At 42.5% G+C, this 19,492-nt stretch overlaps 1 protein-coding gene across 1 annotated transcript in view; it reads right to left on the bottom strand.

Annotated features, from left to right (window-relative positions):
* ELP3 (elongator acetyltransferase complex subunit 3) overlaps nt 1–19,492 on the bottom strand; it is a 96,219-nt gene that overhangs the window by 20,910 nt on the left and 55,817 nt on the right. The window contains exons 11-14 of the mRNA XM_062618579.1: nt 17,152–17,242; nt 12,633–12,698; nt 6,323–6,550; nt 3,457–3,538 (exon numbers count right to left, since the gene is read on the bottom strand). Of these exons, the coding sequence (XP_062474563.1) occupies nt 3,457–3,538; nt 6,323–6,550; nt 12,633–12,698; nt 17,152–17,242 (467 nt within the window). The remainder of the gene's footprint in view (nt 1–3,456; nt 3,539–6,322; nt 6,551–12,632; nt 12,699–17,151; nt 17,243–19,492) is intronic.

Below are 19,492 nucleotides of genomic sequence, written 5' to 3'. Positions count from 1 at the left end.
GAAACTGTGGCTGCCTCATCCAAGGCAGTGTTGAAGGCCAGATTGGATGGGCCTCTGAGCAACCTGGTCTAGTGGAATGTGTCCCTGCCCATGACGGAGTGTTGGAATCTAGGATTCTATGATCTTCAGAGATCAGTGATGCAAAACATTCTGCTCTGGCATGCTGCGGCAGACAAGGCTCTGGCATGTAGCAGAATACTGGGGGCAACGAGTCATTTCGTGTCCCCAGGAAATGTGCTGTTCCGCAACAAACCAATACAAGATGCCCCTACTCAAAGGCCAGGTAGGTTATAGTCACAGATGACCAAAGGATCTTTAAACATAGGGAACAGCCACAGGTGATCACAAGATCATTCAATGGTTTGGATTGGAAGAGACCTTTAGAGATCATCAAGTCCAACCACCCTGCCACAATGACTGCTGCTCATTTCTAACCAGAGCTGCTAATTTCTAACCAGAATTAGAATGAATTTGACTTCACACAGTATCACAGTATGCTAGAGATTGGAAGGGACCTCAAAAGATCATCTAGTCCAATCCCCCTGCCGGAGCAGGAACACCTAGATAATGTTACACAGGAATGTGTCCAGGCGGGCTTTGAATGTCTCCAGGGAAGGAGACTCCACAACCTCCCTGGGCAGCCTGTTCCAGTGTTCCGTCACCCTCACTGAGAAGAAGTTTCTTCTCAAGTTTAAGTGGAACCTCTTGTGTTCCAGTTTGTACCCATTACCCCTTGTCCTATCATTATTTGCCACTGAGTAGAGCCTGGCTCCACCCTCGTGACACTCCCCCTTTATATATTTATAGACACTAATAAGGTCACCCCTCAGTCTCCTCTTCTCCAAACTATAGAGACCCAGCTCCCTCAGCCTTTCCTCATAAGGGAGATGCTCCACTCCCTTAACCATCTTAGCTGCCCTGCGCTGGACTCTCTCCAGCAGCTCCCTGTCCTTCTTGAACTGAGGGGCCCAGAACTGGACACAATATTCCAGATGGGGTCTCACCAGGGCAGAGTAGAGGGGAAGGAGGACCTCTCCCGACCTACTAACCACCCCCCTTCTAATACACCCCAGGATGCCATTGGCCTTCTTAGCCACAAGGGCACAGTGTTGGCTCATGGTCATCCTGTCGTCCACTAGGACCCCCAGGTCCCTCTCCCCTGCACTGCTCTCTAACAGGACTTGATCTTAGAGACTAGCCCTAATCTTTAGACAGTAACAAAACCCCTCCATGCTGTCCTTTTGTAAAAATACATGTATTTCTTTTTGGATAACTCAATGAGAGAGTTTGCCACTTAGACATATCCTGCCTAAAAACTGGTATAGTACAGAAATTCAACCATCCACTCTGCTACTTTGCTGGCAGGAGCCCTGAGGAGCACTAATGCTGCTTCATGCAATCCTCCAGTAGAGCACATGCATCAGCATTGACCAGGGACCATTCCCTGAAGATGCAGTTTGCATGTTCTGGCACTATTTAGTTGACTAGTACTGATGTAGCCATTAAGTGCAAGACTGGAAAATACTGCTGAAGAAAGTATTTTCTTCAACATAAAATATAAAGCAAAGGCTGCACAAAAAGCGTAACACCCTTACAAGCTTCCCTCTAGAAAGCAGTCAAAAGTTTGCAATAAGTTGGAGATGTAATCGTGCAGTGGGTTCCCAAATTAAAAATCTGTTTAGAAACCACAATTAGCAAAACCAAATTCATCCTCCAACGGAGGAAGAATGTCTGGCTGCATTTTTGTTTCAGATAAAACCTACAGGGGAACTGCAATTCAAGTGGTAACATCTCCAAGGAAACAGCTGGAAATCTTGTGGTCTTCACAGATGCTGTAGTATTCTGTATTCGAAGACAAACTGCACTATCTTGTACTTTGCACTCCAGGGAAGAAAAAAAGAAAAAAAAAAACAAAAACCAAAGAACGCAGATGAGTTCTTAGGAGGATGCCACAAACTGTGCATTCACCAAACAAGCCTTCTTGCACTGGATCTTCATGCAAAGAATATATTCTTCACATCAGTTTGCTAAAATCAGTAATTAGCATGGAATGCTTTCATAAATCATTTTTTAGCAATTGCTGTATGTTTTCTGTTCTTCTCAAAAGAAGTGCTCTTTAGCACAGAGGAACTGTGACTTCCTCTCTCCACACATACCAAGCCAAGATTCTACCAGCAAAACCAAAAGAAACCATTTTCACCTTTGCCTCTCTACTCAATTCCAAGTTCAAACTGACACCCATGAAGCAGCAATCAAGATACAGGACTGGCATGTGTCTTAAAAAAGAAACAGGGGAACCACAGAATTATCTTTAAGCATCCTGGGCTGCAGCAGCAGCAACATGACGAGCAGGTCAAGGGAGGCCAGGTTGGACAGGGCTTGGAGCAACCTGGTCTAGTGGAAGGTGTCCTTGCCTGTTACAGGGAGGTTGCAATTGGATGATCTTTCAGGTCCCTTCCAACCCAAACCGTTCTGTGATTCTCTGATCTGACTACTGCCTACACACTGCCCTCACTCACGTGCTTGCCCTTGTCACAAGTATTTGTCAATACGGCCCACGCTGGCTTTTCAACATCCAGGGACATTACAGAGCCAGAAACACATAGAACAACTCTTTGCTTCAGCACTCATCAGCATGGATCAAAGTTGTGGATTTCTGCTTTTCAGGGGTTTCCAGCAGCAGAAGGTTATTATTTGAGAGGTCTAAAATATAGCTATTCCATTTAAATTCCCCAGCATACATTAATGTTACACCACCAAGAGTTTCTCTTTTAATGCAATTTGCCAGCTTCCCCAGTCATAGATCTCTATGCCTGTAAAACCTTTCTATGGCTACTATAACTGCTAATACAAGACAAATTAAGATACAAAGGCAGTCCTGACCTTGACTTCACACACACGCAATGAACTGATGCCTCTCTTCTTAGCCACAATGCCTGGAAAATGAACTAGGAGAAAGGGCTTCAGCTCTTTCTTATATAGCTCCCTTCTTCATGATAATACTTAATGTATCCTAAAAGCACATCTGTCCCCTCTAATGACAGTACTTGCAGAAAGACGCTAAAATGGAGGCTGGCAATTTTCCATCCTTATAAACTCTGGAAAGCAGCCCTCGACAATAACAACCTGCGATGGGGTGAAATCAGCGGGGTTGGAAATAGCAGTGTTTGGTGGAGGAAGACACCCATGGTCATGCTGTCTGTCTCCTTCGGCACTAAGAACAGGATGGTTCCCTGCAGCGCATCCTCTAGTATGCTGCTTATAATAACAGTACTGTCTGGACAAAGCTACAATGGAATTTAACTCCATTAAGAAGAAACATCTGCTGATGCTCATTTTCTTCCTAATATGATGAATGTTCACAGCAGTGGTGCTGGCTGCAGTGGGTTTATTTTCAGATTAAGAGATAGATATATATTTTATATATATATATAAAAAGGTATCAAGCAAAGGTACCTGAAATTACAGCAATTTTCCATGACCCATGTTCCTCCTTGGCTATTCTTTCTGCTTCCTCCATCAGTAACATACCAAATCCCTATAATGGGAGAAATAACAGGAAAAAAAGGTAAGTTCTCTAAAAATCAGAAAATATAAGCAAGCTCAGAATATAAACATTAGTACAGTTCCAAAAGACATTTTTTTCACAGGAATGATCCTGTGATCAGGAATATTGCTGAATATTGCAGGAGAGGGCTTGAGAAGAAGTGCACCAACACTAAGCTTTACAGTGGAGCTTTCTCAGTGTTTTGTTTTTTTTTTCTATCAGAAAATTATTCATAGGCAGTTCTAGTGTCTGACTGCTTCTCAATGGAGGGAACAGAATGAAGTTAAATCCACTGAAGGTAGGTCAACTTGGTAGGCATCCTATAATTCCTGGTGCTGAATGAGCCTATCTGGCAGAGATAACCAATTCTAAACAATAATCACCCACCATAACAGAGCTGGGTTTGTGCTTGTGAATTTAACAGAGTCTGCGCATGAACACCCAGTGCCATTCTGATGAGGGATGTAAGCTCAAATGGTTAGAGTTGGAATGGACCTTAAAGACCATCTAGTCCCAACCCCCTGCCAAAGGCAGGGACACCTTTCACTAGACCAGGATGCGGCCAGACACTACTGACCAGAGATGGGCCTTGCTGCTGTTCACTTTTCTGATATACATCAGCCTTAGCGCCTCAGACTTTATTCCCACAACCTCTCCATGAGTCAAGAGCTGCTATCGTGCTTGTTTCAGGATGAAAATTGAGGCAGGCAGCAACCATAGGGCTTGCCAGGGCCACCCACAAAGGCTACAGCAAACTGGTGCATGACCCCTGCAGGAGGTCATGCTAGGCTCAGCTCATGACACAGGAGGTTCCAAATCAAAAAGAATTGCAGATGAACATGTTAACATTCTGGACCAGATCCACACCTATGTTTATGTTTGGAAATCTGGCACAGCAGGAGTGCTACTGGAATCATGATAAATACTTCAGAAGAAGGGAATAGCCTTTCCACTCTATTTAACAACTTCCTTAGTCCTATATATCTTGGAGTAACTGATTGGATTAATTAGCTCTTAACATTAGGATGGGAATTATACTTGGCTCTTTGTTCATCTGCTTTTCTGACAAGATGTACAGAATGGGGCTGTGGCAACACTGAAGCAGATATGATTTAATTCTAAAAAACACTGAACGCTTACAGGCATTTTTAAATAACACACAGAAATCTTCATTCAGAAACATCCTTCTAATCAGAAATTGCCCTCACAACTGTGAAGAACATTTTCTGATTAACCTCTTGAACACAGACTATTCCGAATGAACATGAGCGCGTCATATGCCATGAAATTTCAATTTGCAGCCTATTTTAATGTTTGTAGTTGGTTACTTTCAATAGATTTTCTCCCTCTTAAAAAAATATCTTTTTTTTCCCCACATACTTAGGATGATTTTTTTTTTTTCTTCCTACATTTTTAACTGTTAACTATTTTACAGTGGAAATACCCACTTCTCTCCCCACCTCCCCAAACACTGCCTTGTGGTCACACATCATCAGCATCTAGCAGGACTGCATCTTAATGCATATACTCAGGGAAAGATTAATAAATACAAGGATGTTAATTTAAAACATCAGCCCTGAGCACTTCTGGCAAAGAGGACAAACTGATTGCTTTTTAAAAAGCTCGGTCTAAAGGTTCAGAACCTACCAGGGCAAAATCTAATTCACATTTTTGCTCACCGCAAGCCACAGCATGTCACATGCAGCAGAAGGATAATGTGCTATTTTCATGAGTCACTGCAAGGAATTACAAACACAGCTTTCCACTCCATTCCTCACATACTATAGGATATACATGTGAAATAGTCTCACAAGCATGTCTGAAGCAAAAAATTGTCTGACCCAACTGAAGGAGTTTACTTGGGAGTATCACCACATCACCCAAACCAATAAATGTCTCAGAACCAAAGCTGGATTTCTAATTCTGGTAGGAAGAACATATTTAATAAATGTATCTTTGAAAGAAAACTGGGTGGTACCAAATAAAACTTCACCTTCCCATATGTAAATATGTCTCACCACTGTGAAGGTGGTGAGGTGCTAGCACAGGGTGCCCAGAGAAGCTGTGGCTGCCCCATCCCTGGCACTGTTCAAGGCCAAGTTGGATGGGGCTTGGAGCAACCTGGTCTAGTGGAAGGTGTCCCTGCCCATGGCAGGGGTTGGAACTGGATGAGCTTTAAGGTCTCTTCCAACCCAAACCATTCTATGATTCTGTGATTATTTTAGATTTCAGAAGTAAAAGTCATCTACTGAACATGATCAATTTTAGAAGGAAATAAAAAGACACAATGGATCACAGAATCATAAAATCACAGAACACCAGGTTGGAAGGCACTTCAAGGTATCCACTTTGTTTTGTTTTTACTCAGTCTGCAGTCAAGTCTGATGTACTGTACAGGTTATTAAAGGAAAGAAACTTCCAAACTAACGATGCTCGATATCGGAAAGTCAAATTAGCAGCAGCATATATGAGCTTGTATTGTACAGGCATGAAGCAACACTTGATAGCATTCAGATGTGCTTTTTTGTTTTCTAATTTCAGAGCAGTTGCAATTGCCTAAACATGATCACACTAGTAAAAACTCAGAAGCAGCATGATGTTGGCAGGTGAAAGTCAAGAAGGCGCTCAAATCCAATTCTGTTTCTATTGCAGTGACTATAATTCAAAGCAACCGAATGAATCTCAGATAATAAAATTCTTCTCCCATTATACTAGGGAGAGGGGAGAAAGGTGCAAGAAAGAGGCACAGATGAAAAATAAAGATGCTTGGAGTACCTGGTGCTGAAATTTTGAAGGATCCCGACTGCTTACAGGGACAACGCTCCCATACACGTGCAATTCCCGGACAATGGAAACACCTCCTTTCAGCTCAGGTCTGAATGACTCCTCCGAACACTTCCGCAGTCGTAGAAGGCCAACGAGAATATCCTGCTCTGGATCTTCATAGGAGAGGAAGGTCTCCCATCCACCATTAGCTACGTAATCTCTTCTAACTAATTCAATCTGGTCAAAGAGAAGAAGGGAGGACAAATACAAAGAGGAAAAGAGAAAGGGAAAATGTCCTTAAAAATATTTAAAGCAACAAACTGAACAGACCAAAACCAATTTCATGGGTCCATAAACTATTATGATTCAGAGAAAACATAAAGTGCTTTCTTAAAGGCCAATTTAATTCTAGATGGATTTTAGCAGTACTGGCTAAGAACTGCTGTTACTGCAGTCATATTAAAGACAAAACATGCGACTACCTTAATAAAAATGTATTTGCCAGTGAGACAGAACTAGTCTTCTATCCTACTTGTAGGTTTTCAAGAAGGGCTAGTTACACATGTGGTTACATGTTTGTAAGTCGGAAACCTAAACTCCACGTTTCTTAGTTACTTGAGTTTCATAACCAGTGCAAAATCAATGAGAGCAACAACTCTCACCTCTAACCAAGGGACTATCTAATTGAAATTCAGTTACAAATTTGCTAATTTAGAAGGAGTAGTTTTGCATCTGCCTTAACTAAACCTGCATTTATGACTTTGTCTCTACTGCTTTGCAAAGGAAATGGCTTGAGATATCTACAGAATATGGGTCTTCTAAGCAGCAGTCAACATCCTTACTAATTACCAAGTAGTACTTTCTGGCGCCTCACAAGTTCTACCAACATGAGCAAACTGTAGTGCAACAGGAGTGGATCTGAAAAAGCTGGTGTTGAGTGAATATTGCATTACACGTGCTTTACAGAATCAGCAGGAAGTTTTCTTACTTATTCAGGCAGTTCTGAAGACACCAAAATCATCCAGAAAAGTACTCTGAGAACTGACCAGTAACAACTTGTAAGTTGCCTCAAATGCTATTTGTTATAATAATCCAAAGTCACGTCTGAAGTACAATAAGTGGAAGGGAAAGTGAAGTGAGAGTGGGCTGACTACAGAGAATACAATAAAGACCACACTTGGGTAGAAAAAATTACTTCTGCAAAGCACCTAGAAGCTATGAAGAGCAGCTAGGGGATGAGAGCGCAGGAAGAATAAAAACCTTCTGTTTCAGACAGTTATGACCTACCATCATCAAGAAGCAGTGACAAGACCCGAGACATGACTCCCTTATCTGATGTCATATAACGGGAGCTGTGTTTATATGTAGCTGAGCTAGCCCCAGGTTAATTTAATGCAACCTGTAGCTGACGATGATAACGTCACATATCTGGTGACACAGTGAGTCACTCTATTTGTGTTTTGAGTTGATATGGTAGAGCTGACATAGCTGCCCATCCTTTCTGTAGGTATTCCCTTGCTCACCTCTAACAACCAGCTGCTAAGAAGGCTGAATTTATTTCCCAAATTGCCTGGCTCAACAGAGGAGAAGCAGCAAGAGTTTGCAGTATCGAGAGCCTGATGACAACATAATGTATGTTGGTGGAGCTTAAATACATGCCATGAACCAGGCACCCATCACCAGCTGGCATACATTAGGTGCACTCTTGGAAGGCACTTTCTAAATTAACCTGAAAGGACTCAGGTTGCTGTGCTTCTGGATACTTTCAAAGTGGGGAGCAATCAGAGGATTTGCTTTAAAAGCACACCCCTAGTCTGAACTAAAGACACCACATAGGTACAGCTGCTATTGTTCTGACAGATTCCTTTAACTTTAGGAATTTAAACATGTATGGCAAGTGCCAGATGCCCTGTGCACCAGCACTGTACTGGTGTTCCTAACATTTATCCTGATGGTACAGGATAGGATTGATTCCTCCATATAGGTGTATTGATTCCTGTGCGCCCAGGTGGCCAAGGCTGATACAAGGCTGGCTTGTAAGACCACCCCCTGTACTCAGCCCTGGTGAGGCTGCACTTCAAATCCTATGTTAAGTTCTGGGCCCCACACTACAAGACAGATATTGAGGTGCTGGAGTGGGTTCCAGAGAAGGGCAATGGAGCTGGTGAAGAGTCTGGACCACAAGTCCTGTGAGGAACTGGGGGGTTTTATCCTGGAGAAAATGAGGCTCAGGGGAGACCTTCTTGCCCTCTAAAACTACCTGACAGGAGGTTGTAGTGAGGTGGGGTTGGGCTCTTCTTACAAGCAGCAAGTGACAGGACAAGAGGAAATGGCTTCAAATTGTGCCAGGGAAGGTTTAGACTGGATATTAGGAAAAATTTCTTCCCTGAAAGGGTTGTCAAGCACTGGAACAGGCTGCCCAGGGCAGTGGTGGAGTCACCATCCCTGAAGGTATTTGAAAGATGTGCAGATGTGGTGCTTGGGGACATGGTTTAGTGGTGGACTTCGCAGTGCTGGGTTAACGGTTGGACTTGATGATCTTAAGGGTCTTTTCCAGCCTAAACAATTCTGTGACTCTGTATCTTGCCATGCTTTCCCAGTATTACTACAAACTAAAGCAAAGGACCTCAGTATTTTTTTGCAAACCTTCTCATACCCAGAAATCCATGAATTAAAGATTTGTTTATAGAAAAGCCATACGGGATTCTGTCGCCTGCCTGCTCTACTCCATGACAAAGCCTGGGCGAACGCAGCTCACAATTACATCCCTTGCTGACTGCAGAAGCAAGACTCATTTCAACGCTGATGTACAGCTCGCAGGGTAAGCACCCAAGCAGACATCTACTGATGTGCCAAGTTCTCTGAGAGCGTAACTCCGCTCCAGCTTGTGTGTCAGGACAGCTGACACACACTGATCCAAATCTACAATTAAGTACATAACACCACTAGTAAAATGGAAATGTGCAGGAAAAGAAAAGAGATTTTTAAAATACCCGTATTCTTCAGCTAGGTTTGCATGTGAAAAAGCAGTTAGGGTAAAGTTTCCTGCTAATCTATAAAAAGCCCCTAAAAATATTATTAAGCACTGTTATACTAGCAGTTTGAAATGGCAAGATTGGAGAACTCTTTGTTTCTTCTTGAGGACAAAACAGAACCAGTACAAAGCCTGGTTCCACTGCCTGTCCTCCAGCAGGGACTAGATGCTGCGTTATGCCCATCGCCAGTCTGAAAGCCACTTGTAGACAAAGCAAGACTACAGGAACCTTTACCAGGAGGTTTTGTATTATGTGCATCTTCTTAGCACCGTAAGGACGCACCAGATAAGCTCATACGCTCAGAAAAGTCCCTCCTGGGTTTTTTGTTCTCCCCAATTCCCTGGGCACAGAGAGTCCCTACAATACATAAATCCCCCTCAAAGGGGTTTTGGGAACTCATGAGATCTACAAAGCCTTTTTCTTCTGGGATACTGATATAAATGTGGCAAAAGCCATCCAGAATCACCTCCCAGTCAGCTGGTGCACAGCCATGGGCAGCAGCATACCACAGTCCCCAGCAGCAGTTCGTTGTCTGTAAGCATTGTGTGCGCTGGGTAAGGATAACCCTCATCAACGTGGACCACCATTTCAGTATGCAACCCTATCAAACCTCTGGCACAGCCTGTTTTAAACTTACTTTTACAAACAAAGGGGAAAATCCAGTTTCAGATTACACCCAACCTAAACCAGCTTAAAAAACCGCCTTATTCCTACAAAGGCTTTATATTGAGATCATTACCTTGATACAACCCTGCTTTGCAGGAACAGAAGCTTCTGCATTTTACACTTTCTGCTTTAACACTAATGTAGGTTCATATCTGTAACAGAGCTGTCATTGCCCCTCGCCTTTCAAAAACTGTCATTCTGAATGTCTCTTTACAGCAACAATTCACTAGAGCATTTTTAAGGCTATTACATAGCACTAGGCAGCCTCAACCACTCTGAGAGCAAGCAAGTACCTTCCACTGCAATGGAGAAAAGCCACTAATTGAAAAGGCAGCTTGGAGACAGCTCTGTAAATAACCAGCTATAGGCAAGTAATCTACTTCAAATTGATCTAAAAAAAAATTGAAATACTTTTAAAAGCAGACATGTAATCACCATTATGAAAATACATACAGCCTACTGATCCTTAACAGAAAGAAGATGCATAAAGCATAAGTGATTACAGCAAGCAATTAATTTATTTTAGATCTGACATGATAGCCTCTCTTATCAAGAAGATGCGCTGTTTACTTACGAAGCCAAAAACAACATCATACCTTGTCATTAGTCTAAAGTGCATGAAAAATTATACCATCTTCAGAATATTTCTCTTGCTTGCTGTCATGATAAATTTTGCAAAGACTACATAATGACATCCTCCTGTCACTCAGATGGATGAGTTTAACAAAAGGAATTTTCAACATAACATTGCTTTGAAAACCCTGTGATAAGCTATTTGCTAACTACTCAAGAAATTTACAATTTAAATTAGATTAGCACCACTGACAACAGACATCTTGGGAAAGATATTCTGTGAGATGACCGCAAATTAGATAACAAGTGCAGAGCATAAAGGCTGCATGGCCTACGTCCAAATGAGTCTGTACAGCCTCAATTCTTGCAGAAATCTGGTAAGAACAAGATTATTTATTGGGGATTGTTACACATTTATATAAATTATCCTGGGCTTCATCACCAGCACTGTTACCAGCAGGGTGAGAGAGGAAATTCTCTGCCTCTGCTCTGGTGAGACCCTCCCTGCAGTCCTGTATCCAGCTCTTCGGCCCCATTATAAGGAGGATGTGGGAGCAAGTCCAGAGGAGGCCACAGAGATGCTCCGAGGATTGGAGCAGCTCTACTATGGAGACAGGCTGAGAGAGCTGGGCTTGTTCAGCCTGGAGAAGAGAAGGCTCCGAGGAGACCTTACAGCAGCTTCTCTAAAGGGGCTGAGAAGAAATCTGGAGAGAGGCTTTTGATAAGGGCCTATAGGGACAGGACAAGGGGGAATGGCTTTAACCTGCCAAGGGGGAGACTGAGATGAGATCTTAGGCAGAAGTTCTTCCTTGTGAGGGTGGTGAGGCCGTAGCACAGAGAAGCTGTGGCTGCCCCATCCCTGGCAGTGTTCAAGGCCAGGCTGGATGGGGCTTTGAGTAACCTGGTCTAGTGGAAGGTGTCCCTGCCCATGGCAGAGGGGTGGAACAAGATGACAGTCTCCTAGACTAGATGATAAGGTCTCCCTCAACCGAAACCATTCTGTGATTCTGTGATTCTATGATCCTATGAATCGCTCGCTCTCTGCTGACACAGAGAAAGCCTAACCCCAGTTTAGTGGCTCACATTTTAGAAAGTGGGTATGTGCCCATTGCACCTGAGAAGAAAGATGTAAGTGTCTTTCTGATTTGGGTTGCTAACTGGGAGTAGGAGTATCTTCTGCCTGGCCTGCCTGGCACAAAGAATTCTTATTTGAAAGTAAAGGCAATATATGATGGACAAACTCCAGAATTGTTTCAGACCCTCCCTAACATCAGCAAAGGAAAAGGAACAGCATACTTCGAGGGTATGACTTATTAGCCACAGCATACATGTATAGTAAGATGAATTAGACCCTGTGTGATATTCGCAAGCTCATCTCCTTGAATGCCGGGGACCTCCTGACAACCCCCTAGAAGGACCAATCCCTCCTTGTGACTACAGTGAACTGAAGGATTAGCTTCTTAAACTGGATGCTTGAAGTTCAGCAATGAATATTTTGTTTTCTACAAAATAAGCATACCAATATTTTTGTGGACTATTTTAGAAAAGAAACACAACATAAGGGTCATACGCTAAATGGATCCACTCACATAAACCCACGTTTATGTGTGGAAGTGTATTTACACATAAACCATTTGCCTATATAAACATTCACAAAGGATGTAAAGTCGTCTTGCTAAACGGTCATTCCTGTTCAGCATACACACACGGTGTTACTGGTATTTTCTAGATCCAAATTTATAATGAGGAGGGAGAAGAGGAAAGGCAGTTATTTTGTTACAGCAGTGAAAATACCAAAGTAACTGCTGGCTGCAGTCAGTTTATTGAACATGGTGGTCCATAAATTTTAGCATGTGACTGCACTCAAACAAAAGACATCCAAAGTTGCTGAGAAAATAAATGGAAAATTGGATCCACCTACAAAGGCAAACCACAGTATTGGACGTGCAACAAATGGGCCCCAACGCCTCCACACTGAACACATACAACAAATTGTGTCTGATAGAAGCTCCTAGACAAAAAAAAACCCAAAAGACAAATCTTACCTGATAAGGTCTCACTTTATGGTGAATTTCTTGAATTCCGACTTCTCTTGTCCTTACATCACGACACTAAGAAAAGAAAGGGAGGAAAAAAAAAGTTACATAGGAGAAAAACATCAAGCTTTGCAACATACAGATTTCCAGACACCCATTGGGTTCAAAACTAAACTGAAAGAGCATGAAGTTTCAGAGATTAATTTCAAATGGGTAGACTTCAAAACAAAAATGCTCACCGATCCATTCTTAATACACCTCAGAAAGAGGTCTTAGCGCTAAATGGAAAGACATGCTGGCAAAAATCAATTCACTAAGCAACCATTATGGCTCAAGAGGAATTGTACCCTTTTTCACAAGCAGCAGGGTCTGGAGGCAAAGTCAACGCATATAGAAAAGTAACAGAGAAAAAACAAAAAGATTTTCGCATAATCCATTTTTATCCTTCATTGGGAAAGTCTAACATTGGTAAAATCTATACCAAAGCACCCAAGAGTCCTTAAATGGACAGATTTTGAATCTCGGCAACCCCTTTTCTTGCTTTTAAATGAGAATTGTTGAAGAAGCCCTGTCCAAATATCATAAAGTAAAGCGAACACTGCTCTGGCATCCACAGAGGTATCACTGAGGGTTGGGACCAATGATGCAGAAAACAAAGAGAGCCAGAAGAAATCTTCCCTTCCTTAGAAGCCAGACAGAAGAGGAGATGAGGGTCCAAGTTCAGTGCTTGAGAGATGGGTTATAGCTTGCATAAAGTTTTGTGCTTCTCAACAAATTCAATCAAAGTTGAGTGATTTGGCACCCATTCATGTAAGCAAAGGGCTGTAACAGTATGATCACTCCTACTGTGAAAGACTACATGCATCCACATCTTAGCGGGTTTATTGTAAGTCCAACACTAAACTTAACCCAACTTTTGTCAGCAAAGTATAGCCACAAGAGTTTTACCCAAAGCAGCTGAGTTGCAAATGCTTGTTTCATAGAATCATACATAGATTAGACCTACCTTAAAAAAAAAATAGCACTCATTCACATCAACATAAAACACCTTTATAAAACCAAGGGGTCTGATCCGGAAGTCCCAGAGAACACTGACATAGACTTTAAAGGATAAGGCTTAGGTGTATCCTTTAGCTATAAGGCTAAAGGATGTTTGTCTTTACGGTAAAAAGCTACTGGACCGATGTTTGGTTTTCCTTTTCAGTTTTCTAAATGGCTGGAAACTTGGTAATTGGCTTCAGAACAAGTGGCTTAAAAACATTAAAATTAACTACTTAACCTGGTCATGAAATTAACCCAGGAAAGGAGGCCTTGTGGGCTGCAGGTAGGTAACTGCTTACATCTGTTTGCATTTCAGAGGTTTTTCTGCAAACCAGAAGACTAAGAGATCATTACTGAGGAGAATAATACTGCTTTTATCATTAGCTTTCTTTCAAACTTTTTATATGTGAAACGATAAGGTCTGGGCATTGGTCTACAATATCTAGACTAAGACAGTCGAGATAGCTAGTTTCATTCCACTAGCTCTGCTGTATTTGGAAGGAAGGAAGATAACCTCCACCAACAGGGTAAAATTGGTCTAACAGCAAGAGCACCTACCTGCCCATGGATTTTGAAAAGCCAGACTGGCAAATGAGGATGCAAAAAACCAATTCACACAGAAATTCTGAATACCCAGAACAAGCACAGCTCCATCTCATGCCCTGTCCTCCTCTGAATGCTTTTTAATTCCATTATCAATATAAAGCAACCATCTCCCAAATAGCAGAAAAAAAAGGGTGGGCTTGTGTTAGTTTTTTAGAGTGGGCTATGGTAAAAGCAGGATTCCAGGATTAAGTGTTCAACGCAAGGCTGGACATGCTTTGAGCAGCCTAGTCTAGTAGAAGGTGTTCATGGCCCATGGCAGGGGGCTGGAACTAGATGAGCTTTAATGTCCTTTCCAACCCAAATCATTCTGTGATTCACTGTCATACCAGAATTCTAGAGTAGACAAATTCGTCTCTGCTTTACAATTTCTTAGCTACAGAAACAGCACTGTAAAAGACAAAGAAACATCCACTCTTCATTTAGAGGAACTAAGGAAGGGCAACATATTCTGGGATGCTGCTTAAAAATTCCCAATGGTGTATCTCCACTTGCACTCAGTGGCCGGCTATCATAAAGGCTAGCATCTGGTTCCACAACAAGGCCCTTCAAGAACAATTTCTTTCCAGCAACCATAGACACAAGCTGCAGCATTGGCATAACTGATACTGATTCCCTCTAACGTGCTCCTCACTAAGCCATTCCCCAGAGACGGATACCAGAAATGCCAGAGCTGGTGAGCTGGCAAAGATATGATTCCTCTAAATCCCCTTCTTGCCTTGGCCTTTTCCTCTCTTTAAGAGACAAGAGGACAAGGTATATATATAATTTTCTCCTGACACAACAAAACCACAACAGTACCTTACATTTCAAGCTATACTGGCTCCTCATTCCACCAGCTGCAGTGTTTCTGCCTCACTACATTAAAATCTATTATCACCTGCACAGTAGATATATCCACAGATTTGGTTCTAAAAGCAATGACTGCCAGCCTGACAAGCTCTTTAATGGTTCAGCTCTGCCCTTACTGCCATGGATCAGCTACCCCCGCTTCCCCAGCTGGTCTCGATCAGGTTCTGATCAAATTATGTGGTTTCAGTATCAAACTCAAGAAGTGTTCACTTAGCCCTAAAAAGCTCAACTGAAAAAGCTCAGCTGCATCAAGGAGATTGCCTCCCCTGCCTGGTTTTGAAGTGAAAAGTCAGCAGGAGGGATGGAAGCTTCTGTGGCTGGCAAAGCTGTCTGCCAAATCCTGGCTTGTTACTGGAGAGAGACTGGGATGAATGATTTAAGGAGAAAGTCCAGGGCACCAGCTTAGGAAACATCAAGGGGCATGGAAAGCACAGCCAGAAGAAGACAGTCTGGAGTTTTTCTTTTCTGATCTTTTGCACAGCAACTACAAGATCCAAGTGAAATGGCAAAGGCAGTAAAGGAGCTAGATGTAGCCAAGAGATCTACGTTAAATACCAAAAATACAGGTCAGGAGCACAAGCTGGTGTGGGACTACAGGCACAAACCCAGTAGCTGAAGACTTTATATTGCTGCATGCAGTAATGCCTTAAAAAATCTTTAAGAAAAGGTGAGCTAGAAAGAGGGAGCACTAAATCACAATACAGATTTATGGAACAGTTGTGGTGAGGATGTGACCCTGCCTGAACACCAAAGCAATTAAAGCCCTCTGGAATAGCCTCAAGAAGCATGTGGTTCATGTGATGTTTTCCTGTACAGAATCCTGGAACCACGGGTTGGAGGGGACCTCAAGGATCATCTATTCTAACCTTCCCTGGCAAAGCATGACCTAGACTAGACGTCCCTGCACCCTGTCCAGCCAAATCTTAAAAGTGTGCTGTGTTGGAGAGTCACCACTTCCCTGGGGAGATTATTCCAGTGGCTGGTTCTCAGTGTGAAAAAATTTCCCTTTTGTGTTCAGTCAGAATCTCCCCAGCAGTAACTTGTGCCCATCACCCCCGTCTTTTTCATGTGACTTCTTGTCAAAAAGGGAGTCTCCTTCATCTTTGTAGCCACCCTTTAAACATTGGAACATGGGGATAAGGTCTCCCCTGAGCCTTCTTTTCTGCAGACTGAACAACCCCAGCTCTCTTAGCCTTTCTTCACACAGCTGTCCAGCCCTTGGATCATCTTTGTGGTCCTTCTCTGGACCCTCTCCAGCCTGGCCACATATTTTTTGTACAGTGGGGACCAAAACTGAAGTCAGACATCCCAAGAATGAAGAACAGCATAATTTTACTGGAGGATTCTGCAAACTGTGGTTAATAACTGGGTTTCACAGGAAGGTTCAAAGAATGAGCAGTGTCACAGCAGACCATGAGATGCACTGTGAATGCCAGCTGCTGCAGTGATCTTCTGAGAAAACCCAAGACAGGGTACACGTACCTCCTTCTGACTTCAAATATGAACTCAATTCCTCCTTCCCCCTCGTTCTTTCCACCCCCACTCCTATTTTTATTTGACCACAGAAATATGAAGAATATCAAGTCTCATTTGTTTGTGCTGAAATCTCTCTTGCCCTCAGACTAAGAGCTTTTCTTTCAGTTGTTCAGTCAAGTAAGTGCATGCGTGGGAAAAAGAAAGAAAGGAGAACTTCTAATAGCATAAATTAAAAAGAAACCTTCCTGCCTTCTCTCTGATTTAAGGGTTTCATTCTGCTAAAAAATGGAATACCACAAACTAGCTACCAGCTGCATTCAGGAAAAGGGTGAAAGTGCTAAACTAAAAATCAGCCAAACAAAACCAGCTTTTCAGAAGGATCATCAAGGTGCTTTTCAATTGTTAGCTTCTTTTTTTTTTAAGACCTTTGCAGATCATTTTAGTTCAGCAGTAAACCTGGCTCCTATTGTGCCTTCCAGTCGTTCCTTTCCTTTATGCTATTTTGTATAAAGTCATCAAGCAGCTCTCCCTCAAAACCAACTGACAAATATTTTACCTGTGTCCCAAGATCTTTCATTCTGGCCAAGGCAAGCTCTCTCAGGTTCCCATGCTCCACTCCAGAGCTGACTAGCGGCATTGGGATATCTCTGTGTAAAAGAGCAAAAGCAAAAAGCACAAACAACTGCATTAGAAGACAATAGACCATAAAACACCATTACAAACACCTAAGCCAAGATCCCAAACAGCAGACCACAGAACTTATCTGAATTACCTTCATTTCAAGTCTTTGGTTGAACAGCAAATAACACAGACAAAACACAACTAAGAGCAGGGAAAAACAAAGTGAAAAAGCTACAGATTTTACTTCAGTAAAAAAAGACAAAAGATGGCTTTTAGAATCCTAAGAAACAGGTTATAATTTTGCTCTCAGTTCTTCACTTGGAAATTTGGGAAAAAAAAGAACACCCAGCTGGGCCTGTGACTCCAGGTCAGATGTCCTCCATGGTATCTGTTGCTGCGACCAGCAATTAGGAACCAGACCGCGTCTTTCTGCAGTCTCTGAGTTGAAGGGACATCAGGGAAAATTCATCAGAATTACATTTTAATACTGGGATACTAGCTGCTTAAAAGTGAGAAAGTTCTGTTTAGAAAATGATTTGCAGCAAAGCCCATCCCAAAAGTCTAGGGCCTTCCTATGGGAATGTAAATCATGAGTCTGCAAATGGCAGAACTCCTTCTTCCAGTTCTCCAAGGAACGTACTAAAATGAAATTTGAAAGCAAGATCAGGTTAGGCCTCTCCACTACCTTCCTGGGCAGTTAGTCCCACTGGAGACTATGAAAGCAGGATACCATCCCTTAAGGAAAAGAGGATTTATGCATCCAGATAAAGCTGAAAAAGAAATATGCAGATTATTGGCTCCATGCCCACCTTCTATCTAATGCTGTTCTATTTGGTGATCTCAAATGCTTCTCCCTCCCCAGCTCAAACTCCACCCTGGCATCTCAGTAACACACCACCCAAGTGCATTATGGTGTAACCCAAACCCCCTTCGATCTTCTTCAGGGAAATAAGGGATATGCAAGCATCAAAGATACTCAGTAAATTGTACAATATGTGGGTCTCAAAAGAGGGCTGAAGCATTCCTAGGTGAGTATTCTTCATTTTTCTCTATCTATGATAAAGATTCAATCAACAGAGTAAAAACCAGAACATCACAAAAAAAAACAACAAACATACAGAGAATGTGATGGTTCAGCGAACTGATAACATAATTAGCTGAATCTATGCTGGTTCAGTGGTGATTGAAAGTCATCATCATCTAGCAGCTGCCTGATGACCTCTGTAAAATGTATTAATTGATGCATTCAGTTCCTTGAGGACTTGCATTCACACTATGGCCCCCATTAACACTATTTGCAGCAGCAGCTGAGAAGATGGAAGGTCTTAAAGGGTCCTAAACACCTGATCCTTGCACTGCTTCAGCCTTTTAGAAGTGTGAGACACTGGCAAAGGGTGGGCAAGAAAAGTTTTCCTTTACCATTAAGAATGAAAACAAGAGCTTCAGGACTCCAGGATTCTCTTCCCATTTCAGCATCACTCCCACTTTGATACAACTTTCTCCAGCATAATCATAAAATCACAGAATGGTTTGGGTTGGAAGGGATCTTAAAGCTCTTACAGATCGTCCAGTTCCAACACCTTCCATTAGTCCAGGTTGCTCAAAGCCCCCTCCAACCTGGCCTTGAGCACTGCCAGGGATGGGGCAGCCACAGCTTCTCTGGGCACCCTGTGCCAGGGCCTCACCACCCTCACAGGGAACAACTTCTTAAGATGTCATCTAAATCTCCCATCTGTCAGTTTAAAGCCATTCCCCTATGTCCTATTCCTACAAGCCCTTGTCAAACACCACTCTCCAGCTTTCTTGTTGGCCCCTTTAGGTACTGGAAGGCTGCTAGAAGGTCTCCCTGTTTAATGGAGACCCCATGTTTTACTTTTCTCCCTTATTTTCCCTGCCTTTTTTAATCTAAAGCCAGAGAGTCGCTGAAAAATTCCTCACCTCTTACACTCACATGCCAAAAAGTTGAGGCAAAATATGATTAACTCCCCAGTTCATTTATTCAGTGGATTTCTTTGAGTAAATAAGACACTGCACAGCCACCACAACATACTTCAAAGAGCTTCAATTAGAGGAAATGAGCACTTCACATTGTGACTACAGGACACACTAGTGGAGAAAAGCATTTTCAGCAGGGTATGTTAGATCTGCAGTGATAATCTAACTAAACGCCTTTCTTCTAATTATGGAACAACTCCAAGAAGTCAGGCAGGATGTATTTTTCCCTTCAGGGACACAGATAAAACATTCTAACATCTTCCAGTACCAGGTCTTCAGCT

Source organism: Pezoporus occidentalis, unplaced genomic scaffold (assembly GCF_034315485.1).
Source record: "Pezoporus occidentalis ecotype Australia unplaced genomic scaffold, CSIRO_AGI_Poc_V1 ctg201, whole genome shotgun sequence".
Classification (NCBI taxonomy): Eukaryota; Metazoa; Chordata; class Aves; order Psittaciformes; family Psittacidae; genus Pezoporus; species Pezoporus occidentalis.
Note: the sequence above shows the minus strand (reverse complement) of the source record. Positions and strands in the feature narration are given on the sequence as shown.